General features: G+C 32.7%; 1 protein-coding gene across 3 annotated transcripts in view; it reads right to left on the reverse strand.

Moving 5' to 3' along the window:
• IBTK (inhibitor of Bruton tyrosine kinase) overlaps window positions 1–12,914 on the reverse strand; it is a 95,357-nt gene that overhangs the window by 57,943 nt on the left and 24,500 nt on the right. For all 3 annotated transcript variants that reach the window (XM_051997323.1, XM_051997322.1, XM_051997321.1), the window contains exons 5-9: window positions 10,879–10,989; window positions 9,521–9,691; window positions 8,346–8,463; window positions 8,067–8,247; window positions 3,174–3,297 (exon numbers count right to left, since the gene is read on the reverse strand). In XM_051997323.1, coding sequence (XP_051853283.1) covers window positions 3,174–3,297; window positions 8,067–8,247; window positions 8,346–8,463; window positions 9,521–9,691; window positions 10,879–10,989 — 705 coding nt within the window. The remainder of the gene's footprint in view (window positions 1–3,173; window positions 3,298–8,066; window positions 8,248–8,345; window positions 8,464–9,520; window positions 9,692–10,878; window positions 10,990–12,914) is intronic.

Below are 12,914 nucleotides of genomic sequence, written 5' to 3' on the forward strand. Positions count from 1 at the left end.
ATCTAGGTGGACCAATGGGACCCAAGTTTAAAATTTATATCAGATATTTAATAGCTGTGTGAATTGGACAAATCATTTAATTTCTGTTCTCCTGCCTTCTCCTCTATAAAAATGGGGATACTAAGAATACCTACCTCCCAGAGCTATTGTGAGGATTAAGTAAGATAATAATAGCATACAACACAGTGTCTGGCACAAAATAAGTGTTATCAGGAGATCATTATATACCTCAACAACGATACTGTATGAGAATGTATTCTGATGGAAGTGGATTTCTTCGACAAAGAGATCTAACTCAGTTTCAATTGATCAAGGATGGACAGAAGCAGCTACACCCAAAGAAAGAACACTGGGATATGAATGTAAATTGCTTGCATTTTTATTTTTCTTCCCAAGTTATTTTTACTTTCTGAATCCTGTGCAACAAGAGAACTGTTCAGTTCTGCACACATATATCGTATCTAGGATACACTGTGACATATTTAATTTGTATAGGACTGCTTGCCATCTGGGGGAGGGGGTGAAGGGAGAGAGGGGAAAAGTTAGAACAGAAGTGAGTGCAAGGGATAATGTTGTAAAAAAAAATTACCCAGGCATGGGCTCTGTCAATAAAAAGTTATAATAAAAAAATAAAAAATAAATAAGTGTTATCTAAATGTTAGTACATCTGAGTTAAGGAAATCTACAAGGGTTGAACATTCTTCTGAGCTAAAATGAGGAACTTGGAGCTCTATTAAAGAAACAAAATACACACCCTTTCTCCTGTACATTACAACAAGGAAGAGACAAAGATTAGTTTATCTGCTGATAGGTCAGGTATTTATTTAGACATTTTCTCTAGATCTTTTGGCAATTTCAGCTTTTCTCTTAACTGATAATACAAGTTACTTAACGTTTATGGATCGACATTGTACCATGTAATAAGAAAACATTTGAAACTCAGGTCCTAGGATCCAATAGATGGCATTTTATTGTTGGTTTACCTTAGAGACCTATCTACACCTAGAATGAAAGCCCATAAAAAGAACAAAGATGGGAATCAGTGTAAAGAACATGAGCAATTTTAAGTTATGTTCTACAACTTAATTTATATTCCATAGTGTATTATATATTATATATTATTATATAATTAATCAGATGATCAATAAACATTTGCTAATTATTTCATTCTTTTCAAGTTATACTCTAAATGAATATAGTCCAAATATAATTCCAAAGCCAAGTGTAAAAAACTAGTTTACTATTTTAGCCTATTTTTCTTCCTTCTTCTTATTGCTGGAAATAACTTAAAATCTCCATCTGAAAGTATTTTGTACTTGAAACTATTTTGAACATCTTAAAATATTTGAACATAAAACTAAAGAGAAAAAAAAAGTTGAGTATATGCCAGTAGATGGAGCTATAAGGTTAGCCTTCAACTTCTAAAACTCCAGACTGAAAATAGGTAACAATTCCAAAACATACTTTAGTTCCATTACTGGAGGGAAAAAAAGGCTGTATGAAATTACAGAACAAATCATTCTCCAGTAACTGTAGCTTTCTTAGTATCATCTGTGTCAGATATATACATGTACATATAGTTGGGGGTGGGGGGGAAGGGGTCTGAAGAAGGGAAGAGGAGGAGCAAGGAAGGGAAAGAGGGGAGGAGAGGGAGAGAGGGAGAAGGAGAGGGAGAGAAGGAGAAAGGGAGAGAGGGAAAGAGGGAGAGAGGGAGAGGGAGAGACAGGGAGAGAGAACCTATTATATATTTATCAATGTCATTCCCTGTAATGGTTTATGAACATTTTAGCCCAGAGCAGAAAAGTCAATATTCTAGATATTTAAAAGAAAATATTCGAGGTATTTTTCCTTCTTTCTTTGTACCAAGTATAAGAGACTAATTTGAATTCTACACACAAGTGGAAGCACAGTATAATGAACAGAGATGATTTTAAGATCCTTCTTCTGACATATAACAGATGATGCTAGGCATGTCATTTAACCATTGCTCTAGGTCAAAGAAGTTAAGCACACCTCAAGTGTGCCTGAGATAAAAATGTAACTGGGAAGTATTTAACAAAATAAAACACACACTGCATTACATTTTAAAACTAAGCCAATCAGTAGCTTTCAAGGATCTGTACATATATCTCTATTTGAGATTAGCATCACTGCTTTACATAACTTTAAAATGTAAGTCTAAGAGATCTGGTAGAGAAGGTACTAATCCAAATTCATAGTTTCTTCATTTGGAGGTTCTTTCAGTCAATAAACTCACAAGTCTAGTCCTATACCAATTTTCTATAATAGAAAATAGGTATAGGACTAGACCTGTGAGTCTAGTATAATATGTTTATACCTCTATATGCATGTATGTGTTTGTGTGCACATACTGCTCTAGTAGATCTCAACAAGCTGGTCAGCACTGAGTAAAAATCTATCAAAGACCTACATGAAAAGTTAGCCACCAAGTGATGAATTTGTTAGACTAGTGCACCTCATGAAGTCCTTCTATTAAGTTATAACCAACATTAGTGGAAGAAATACCCAAGTCTATGAATTCAAGAAAGTTGTGAAGTACTGAAATAGTATTTACTAAATCTAAAATAAAAAGAAAGAAGGAAAAAAGTCATTGCACCATAAACATAGAGCTAGAAAGGTAGAGAAAGGCTGATGAGATTCATTCAAATTTATAATGGCAGAAAATAATAACCAAGATTCAAACCCAGGTGCTTTACTGCAATAAACTGCCTTCGAATTTTTATGGTTTGTTGGTGATGGCAATAGTGGTGGTCTTTTCCCAGAGCTACAAATTTATAACTTTTGCATTTAAAAAAAGTATGTTAAATGCTATTTCACATTTATGAAATTCATTCTGACTAATGTAGAGCTTCAATATGGTTTTCAAGGAATCACATTCAAAATGCCTACAATTACTTCCATTCTATAAAACAGCAAAGAGGCTATTTTAAATTAGGATTTAATAGAACATTACTATCTGAGTAATATAATAGTATTAGTAAGTGTTTATTTAGATGTAATCATAGTTCCCTTCAAATATCTCCTAATTATGCAATATTAAATTCCAAAATAATTTAGAGAAACAAAATTTTAAAAAATACACACACACATCCCTAGATATCTTTATTTATTCTTATATATATTTAGTTATAAAAGAAACTAAAGATACTTACTCTCCCAGCTTGATCCAGTGCAAGAATGCAAATTTTTTGACCCCCATTTTCTTTCAGATGCTGAGGATCAACTTTGTATTCCATATGTCCCCCAGTCACAAGAACCTTTTTCAAGTTGAGTTGCCTAAGTGGAGAGAAAATAACAAGTTAGCATTCCCCCCAAAAAGAAAATGCTTAATTTCAAAGAACTGTCTAGCTCCACTGAGGTAAAATGACAAAAAAACTGTGAATTTTGTCTTAGTTAGATACCAGCGTCTCCCTTCTCCTTCCCCTGTGCATCTATCCACCTTGCCTGCTTCTTCAACAAGTAGCAAATATTTTCTTATTCTCTTTCCCTAATCCTCTACTAAAAACTTAATTCTCCAAAAATTATTTACATTTCAACAAAGAAAAAACCAAATTAATAAAACTATGAAGTACTTTATGTTCTAATATCATTCCACAAATAAGGAGATATTTTTGAATAGCTAGAACCATTCTGATGTCTTTTTTATCACATGCACTTCTTTGTAAGATTAGTTTTGAAAATGTCTCTATACTTCTATGCTTTTCCAATTACACCGTACTTAATAACTTGAGCAATTTTGACCATAGCTTTTAGGTTAAAAAGACATAAAATCATCGTCTAATATACTAAACTAGCTTGCTTTGCATAAATTGCTTTCTTTGTTAATTAATTTTAACTTCATAACAAGGTGATCTTCTATATTAAAGATCTAGATACAATCTGTATTTAAGAAGCAAGGAAAATAAGGATATCCCTATAAGTAAGTAGTCAACTACACAATATGATTTGAAGGATAAAGAACAGATTCTTTATCCCAAAATATCTCTCCATCTGTTACAGTGCCTGAAATCCAACAATTAATGACCCATTTCTTGCAGCCTCAAAAACATTCTTATACAAATATCCTGTAGAGGTATTTGACCAAATCTCTATGATTACATAAAGCAAGTTATTGGGCATCTTGGAAGAGGAGGTCAGAAGGTGGCAAAAACCATCTTTTACTTACTTCGCAATTTTATTGCCATTTTTGAACATATGATACCATACGATACACCACACATACACACACACACACACATATATTAAAAGCATAGAATAATGGATATAGGGATAGACTGAGAGCCTAGAATACCCAAAAATCCTATCTTCAACATATATTAGGTATATATTAATAGAAAAATCACCTACCTTATCAGAAACTCAGGCAACTCTCTCAGCTTTATAAGTAATGAAAAAGTTGCCAACTTCACCAGAAGGTATCTATACAAAGTGCCTTATCATGGTGAAATCAAAGACCCAGACCAAAAGAAAACCAAAAAACCTTCCTTAGTCTATTATATATTTTATATCCATAAAGAATTCTGGAAATATAACTAACTAATAAGCCTACATATCTGAAGACAGTAAAATTGGTAAGGAAGACCCAAAGGGTAGATATCAGAAATCTACCCTTAGAGTTTATGGTAGGCATATGGAGGAAAAGTAGAATAATTTCTGACACAAGTATTGCAACTTTGCCACAGTCTCTCCTCTATTAGATCTAAATTTTCTTTAATGAGAGGAAGAAAAAAAAACAGAATGGTATAAAGGGATTTCTGAGCTTCAGAATATCAAAAGTACTAAGGAGCTGTATGTTTAGGTACTCAAAGTTTGGAAGTTATGTGCTTGCTCTTCGTGTCAGATGTTTTCTGGTTGTGCTTATTCCATCTCATATTATGAAGTTTTGAGGCTGGCACCTAGTGTGAGCTTCTTTGAGCTCCAAAGAATTCATTCATCACATCAGTCACCTATAGAAAGGATCCTGAGTCTCAGGAAACAATAACCTTGTTCCAAAGAGCACTCAAATCTATCACAGAGATAAAGTTTCAGTAGGGAAAACATGGAGAGATACAGGCTAGAAAGCAGTACAATTATATGTATTCTGAACTCAATGACACAAGAGCAGTAATGAATGATTTGATATTCATTTGGAATATATTCAGTGTGGTTACTCAGGGCTCTCTACTTGGTTTACCCTAGGCTATTTAATATTTTTACAATGATTTCTTTTAATGATAACATGTATAGCAAAAATATGCTAAGAGACATAGCTAATACATAAAATAATAGGATTTAAATTTTGTTAAATGGGATAAAATACTGGGTCAAATCTAGTGAAGTAGAATTTAAAAGGAACAAATGTGAAGTTTTATACTTAGGTTCAAAAAATTCAACTTTACAAGTAAAATCTGGAAGTAAGACAATAATTCATGAAAAAGATTGGGGAAGAGGGATGTTAACAGACTATAAACTTAATATAAAGCAATAACATGATATGGCAGCCAAAAAGATTCAATAAAATCTTAGGACATTACTTCTAGGAAAGAAGATAAGAATTTCTCTGTACTCTGCCTGGGTCAAATCACATCTGAAGTATTGTATTTACATTGTGCACCAATGTAGGAAGATAAAGGTAAGTTAGAGAGTGTCCAAAGAAGAATAATTAAGATAAAAGGATTTAAGCTCATCCTCCATGAGAATCTGATAAAAGAACTGGGTAAAGATGAAAGAACATGGACATGACTTAAGGAAGACATAACACTTGCCAAGTTTTGTATTTGAAGGACTTTTAACATAGAAATGGGATGAAACTTGCTCTGCTTTCACTCAGAAGTTAGAAACAGAGCAAAGGTTTGGAAGTTGCATACTTTTGTTGTGCACCAAGTGTCTTTCATATGTGCCACATTGCCTCTTATTGAGTTCATCAGTTATGAGTTCAGCCTCATCAGGAAACTGGAATACAAGCTATTTACTAACCCTAATATCTTAGCAGAACTGTCCCTTCATTCCAAACTCTAAAGTACCTATAGTAACTGGCAAAAGATGCTCACCTCACTACCAAGCATCAATTCCATTTTTAGCCAACAGGACTGTTTTAGGGGGTTAGGGGTGGGGCTAGAGAAGCATAGTGATCAATCGATTCTTTTTTCCCATTCCCCACCTTCTATTGAAAACAAATTCCTGGCTCCTGTATTTCTCATCTCAATGATTCAGAGTTGAAATCTGATGAGGTAAAATTTTTTCATAGTCATAACTTTTGCCAATACTCTCATCTCTGTCTATCTCAGCTATAGAGCGCTACTCTCCACATTCCTCTCTACCATCCCATTCTATTAGGTCCTCCTGAAGTTCTACTCTAATGTTGATAAACTTTTCTTTATTCTAAGTTTTCACTTCCCTTTATATGCTTGGCATTTTCTCGTGCTAAGAAAAATCAGGTTGAAGGGTATGCCTGTAAATCACTGTACTAGGATCTAATTACACAAAGACAAAAATCAAACAGCTCTTATCCTCAATGTACTCTCATACTGCATGTTCCTTCTCTCCTGACCCCTCTCACTGAGTCACAACATCCTCATTCCCACTCCAGATTGTATCTCTGCAAGGGGCACTCAGCTACATTTGTAGTTCACTCCACCTATCTGAATAGGGATCCATTCCACGTACACTGTTCATTCCCACTTGCTTCTCCAGCAATGGAAACATTATTAGTTTCAAAACTCCAAACAAATCTAAGTAATCTGGCACCTAATGTGAGCTTCTTCAAGCAATTTTCTAAGAACTCGTTCATTATATTGGTCACCTATGTAAGGGATCCTGAGACGCAGCAAGCAATAGCCTTACTCCAAAAAGCATTCAAATCTATCACAAAATCTACAAATAATCTAAGTTAATGAAAGACAGAAACATACTATTTAGGCATGAATTTTGGGGGTGAAACAAAGTAATCATATACATTAATTATGTTGGATCATAATATAAAACTAAAAGAGACCTTAGAGTCCATCTAGCACAATGCTCCCATTTTACAGATGAGGAAATTGAAACCCAAGGAGGTTAAATAACTTGCCCAAAGTTACACAGTAAATAAGTATTTGATTTAGATTGTGAATACAGATCCTCTGACTTGAAAACTGCTGTTCTTGTTTGCTGCTGACAAGCCAAAAAACAGCATTGTTCTACCATAAAAAATTAAGAATAACATAGAAATGCCTAAAACAACAATGTAACATTGCACAAGCTTCAGCCAAAAATGAGAGTATCAAAAGCAAAGAGTACCCCACTGATAACTTTTACCTTCTTATTTTTAAAACTCCCATTGTTCAATCAAACCCCTAAAAATGACAAAGACCAACAGTTGGACATCTCACCTTTCCACTATTCATCACCTAAGACAAACAAAACTCAGAAATAACCACAGGCCACATACAAGAAGTAGCTATGACTGGGTTAGCAGGTTCTAAACAGCTAGAAACAAGTTAAAGAATTAAAGAAACAAAAGTTAAAGAGTGAGGATAGAGCAGGCTTAGTAACAGAAAAGAATGGAATTTGTAAAAAAAAAAAAAAAAGCCACTTGAAGGAAAAAGTGTTTGGAGTCAAGAGATAAATTAGACTAGAATTTGATGCTGAAGGGGGGAGGGGAAGAAATCAGAATTAGGGAAACAAGACTTAAATATGGCACTCTAGAAAATGAGACATTATTAATAACTACATACTGCTTTGATAGGTGGAAATAGGTGGCAAGAGGGTCACATGTTTGAGGCAAATACTGCCAAAATACAAGTAACTGATAACCTGGCTTCAGATAAACCACCTAACTATTCTGGAAGAACTTTAAAAAGAGGAGATTGAGTTAAAATGATCTCTACTATTCTTAAATTCTATATATCGATGAATATCATTAATACTATACATAAATGGAAAAAATTATTTACCACCTATACCCAACGAAGCAATCTACACATGCATCACATATATGTATATGTATGCCTATGTTTTAATACAAATTCCTAAAGCCATAGAGACAAATTAAATCAAAAACTATTCTTTAACAGGTAAATACATACTTTGAAGCCATCTTCTTGCACTGATAATCTGCAAGTAAATAAATATCTCCTTTCTTTGTAACACACACTGTGGCACCATCACTTGCAGCAACCAAGGATACAATAACATCTTTATGATGCAGAGCTGAGACTTGTCGGGGAGCCGTTACACACTTTTCTCCATTGGGATCTAGCAAATATCCTAGAAAGGATTGAATAAATTAGTTAAATTATAAAATATTATTTTTGAAGATTTTAAAATTATTTAAATTTCATGTCTTATTAATAAAGGTCTCTCACCTAGTTGTCCACCATTTAGTCCCATAGTGTAAACAGCTTCTTTAGTCCATAGCACTGTATGGAACCTGCCTGCAGCCACTCCAATAATTGTTCTTCCTTTCAGATTTTTTGCCTGAATCTATACATAAAAATAAATGATATCTGTGGCAAGTATATGTTCATTGTTATCCAGCATTTAAGGGTGGATAAAATGATTCAAATATGGAGTTCTATGGTTAATTCATTTAAAAAGTGGTTGAACGGAAAATTAAGGCTCACTTAACCAATCTGTAACAAGAAAAAAATGACATCCTTATCTCAAAATTTGATTCCCTTCAATAAGTCTAAAATTTAACATTTATCAGTTTATTTAAGCAATCAGCATGAAAAAAAAAATAATGCACTTATCTAGAAACTTGTCTCCCTGTAATAAGTCAGAACATTTATCTCATTTTAGTCATCTGCAAACTTATAAATTTTTATTTTATTCAACATATCTACAACAATAAAGATTGTATAATTATACAGTATCTACCACAAAATGGTCAACTGTCCTGTCTCCTGAGTTTCTTTTCTAAGTAGATCTAGAAAGCATTTGATCACTAATAGATTCTATTTACTGATCTATTTGCTACAAATAATAATACCAATGACATCTATCTAGTATTTTAAAAGTCAAAAGTGCTTTACGTTTATAATCTCACTTGAACCTTTATAATCCATAATACAACATACATTTATTAAGCACCTATAATGTTCCAGATACTATACGAAGTGCTGGATATCAAATAAGGAAAAAAACTAGTCTCTGCTCTAAAGGGAATTCTCTCTTTCACATAAGTGAATGCTCATGGCCATGTGCAGCACACCTCACAAAATCATCTTACAGATAAAGAAACTGAAACTCAGCAAAATTAAGTGATTTACCCATGGTTTTTAACCCACATCTTCCTGACTTTGAATAGAGCAGTGTAGTAAGACAGCCACTGTCTTGATTTAAAAAATAAAAACAAAGTGACATGTAGCACTAATTTTGAAATAAAAAAACAAGAAAAGACCAACATACAAATTTGATATGTAATATATGATTATAAATGTTTATATGTCTAAATGATATATTGTAAAGAAAATAAGCTACTATCCTATTATCTTTGATTACTTTAGTAAGTGTGGTTGAAAATTAAAGAGAATTTTACCTGTCTCGGAACACTGCACCTAGCTGGTGGAGGACTAATACCCAATTGATGAAAAGTATTTAGACCGAAAGTATATACACTTCCTTCCTCAGTTAAAACAATAGTATGATCCTTAGCAGCTGCCACTTGGGAGCAGTTATGACCAATTAGTCCTTCTACCAGTCTAGGGACCTAAAATACAAAGGATTATTAAATTTATTATCACACATTTATTCTAAGGAAAAAACGAAATAACTCTAGGTGCTACAGTTCAAAAGAAAATCCATGAATTGGTTATTTCTCCACAAAGTAAATGCTCCCTTTTCCTCAAGGAAGATGTCAGTTTATAAAAGAATGGGTTTCTTTAGAACAAAACTGCCAGCTACTTAAATGAAATAATACAACCAATATTTACTACTTATTTAGTTTGAATCTAGTATTTTCTGTTTTAGTTATTTTACAACTGTTTTAGTTATTTAACAACAAAGGGAGATCTCTGCCCAAAATGTTCAGTGTTGTATGAAAATAACAGTACATCCCATAACTCTATTTATGTGTCTTTTCAAGCACAGTCACCAGTCAGAGCTCAAAAAGTACTGACATACTATTGACCCTGAACAAACAGGGTTTGTTCACACAAAACCTTGACTGAAGAAAACATAAGTAGAGGTACTATAAACCCTGTACCCTGGAAATTAAAATTTCCAATTAATCAACCCTATAAAACTGAACAAATGATGTATTAAAATTGCTTAAACAATGTAAACTATGGATAGTCTCTTTTTATGTTAGCTTTCTTTCCACTTCATCACATCTTTTATAATGGCAAATATGCCAAATGAAAAGCTTTTTCAGATGACTTTTAAAGAGAAAAGGTTTTTTAAAAAACAAAAAAAAACAAAAAAATAGATTTTATGTGAATCCTATAACTTAGCCTCACTGACATGAAATTAGGTATCAAAAGAAAATTTGAGTTTTATAAGAAAACCATGCCCTAAATTCTTAAACCACAAACTTTTAACAAAGAAATTTAATATAAAATAAAACCATATGTAACTGGAATATTTGGGATTAATATAATCTTTTAACTGTGAATTAAACCAAAACTTATTTTTATTTCAAATTCTTGCTGATCATTTGATGAGTAATAAGTACATGAATGATAATATACATAATTTTCTTTGATGAAAAAGATTTGAATGCATGATCTTAGACTGCAGTTAATTTGTTTTAGTGTATTTCTCACATTATTTATATATGCTATAGCATTTTTTTAAACAAGATAACCCAAGTGAAAATATACTGAAAATTAAAATTCCAGTTAATCAAAACTTTATAAAAGTAAATAAATTATGTGTTAAAATTGCTTTTCAAAATACCAGGCATGTTTGTTCATCTCCATGGCCTAAGCGTCCTCCTTGACCATGACCACAAGTGTAAACTTGCCCTTTCTGAGACAGAAAAACTGAATGAAAGGTACAAAGTACCACCTAGGAGGAAAAAAAGAATTTTATTAAAAATCATACACACACACACACACACACACAAAATATACTTCCTAGTTATAATTACATTTAAATTTAAAAATATTAAAGAAAAGATAAGGAACTAGATACGACCTTACAAAAGAGACCAAGTGAAGGGAATTTAAAATCCTCAATCAACAAAGTTTTATTAAGCAGTGACTTACTATATGCTAAGCACTGGACATACAAAAAAAAAAAAAGTAGATAGTACCTCCCCCAAGAAACTTAATATAATTTCTATAAGGGAAAACAATTCACATACATATAAATAAATACAGAAGCTAGGGGGATTCATGAAAAACTTCCAGTACGAAGTGACACAAGCTAAGCTTTGAAAGGAGCTAAGGGATTCTAAATAAAGCACAAGTAAGCAAGGAGCATATTCCAGGCTTTGGGAACTATCTATTCAAAGATACAGTGCTTAGCATATACTATGAGCTTATTAACAAATGATTTTTCATTCCTTCATACATATATGAGATAAGCTACAGTACAAGAAAAACAAATAAAAGTTAAGAAGTATAATATATAATCAGTTTTGAAAAGCAGACTGAAAACAGACAGTGAAAAGCTTAAAAGAAGTCCATTAAGAAGAGTTACTGCCTACTGGCAATAAAAGGACATTGGTATTTTTTCAACAGAGGAATAACACTATCAGGTTATTCTTTAGAAATATAATATTGGCAGCTATAACCAATAAACTATGATTCTAGTGAAGGAAAAGACTTAAGCCACAGAGAGGTCAATAAGGAAGTAATTGCAGTAGTTTAAGTGAACATAATATCTACATTAAGATGGTGGCCATGCAAAAGGAAGGAAAGGGACATATTTAAGAAATGGTACTGATAAATGATTAGATGTGGTAGGTGAAAGAAAATCAGCCATTGAAGGGCATGAAGATGAACTATATTATCTGACTACTCAGGAACCAAACATTTCCTAAGATTAAAACAGCACTGAAAAGCTAGACAATGAAGAATTATGTGAGCTGTCTATAATTCTCAGATCAAAAGTTTACACCCATAAATGGCCTGTTCTCTTACCAAAATAAACTAGGCTAGTCTTTAAACAAAATACTTAGAATCTATCTATATAACAAACATTTGTGTATTTATCATCTTGTAAAAAACAAATGATGACATGGCTAGACAAAGAGAAAGATACAGTCTAACAAAAGTTCTAGATATATGTCTTCAGGAGGAAAAGAATAATAATCCCTATGCAATTTGAAAAACTATATATGCAAAAAATTAACAATAGAAGTACCTTTCTTTTGTTCTTTGTATTGCTGCTGCTTTAAGTTTTGAAAAGGGTAATTTTATTTTTTATTTCTCCCCAACCCAGTTGAAAAATTCCATTGTTTTCTGGCTAACCAAGAATTCCAATTCACTCCAACAATTCCATTCTCAAAACATTTTCAACTGATCCGTTCATCTGCAGTTATTATCCCATATTTCTCCTCCCTTTAGTGACTAAATTCCTTAAGAGAATGATTTACTATCTGTCTCCAATTTCTTTCCTCTCACTTTCTTTTTAACCCTCTACAATCTGGTTTTTTTGACATTATTATTCAAACCAAAACTGCTCTATCTAAAGTTATCAGTATCTCTTAGTTGCAAAATCTTATAGCCTTTTTCTCAATTATCATCCTTCTGGATATCTCTGCAGACTTTGTCAATTATTATTTCTTTTTGATATTCTCTTCTCTCTAGGATTCCATGATACTACTCTACTGAGTTCTTTTCCTCCGATTGTTCCTTCTCATTCTTCTTTTCTAACTCTTCATCCAAACAACCCTAAAGAGGGTGTTTCCCAGGTTTCTAGGCAAAGACCTCTTCTCCCTCTATACAATATCATTTGGTGATCTTATCAGCTTATATGCATTCAAT

This window comes from Antechinus flavipes, chromosome 4 (assembly GCF_016432865.1).
Source record: "Antechinus flavipes isolate AdamAnt ecotype Samford, QLD, Australia chromosome 4, AdamAnt_v2, whole genome shotgun sequence".
NCBI lineage: Eukaryota > Metazoa > Chordata > Mammalia > Dasyuromorphia > Dasyuridae > Antechinus > Antechinus flavipes.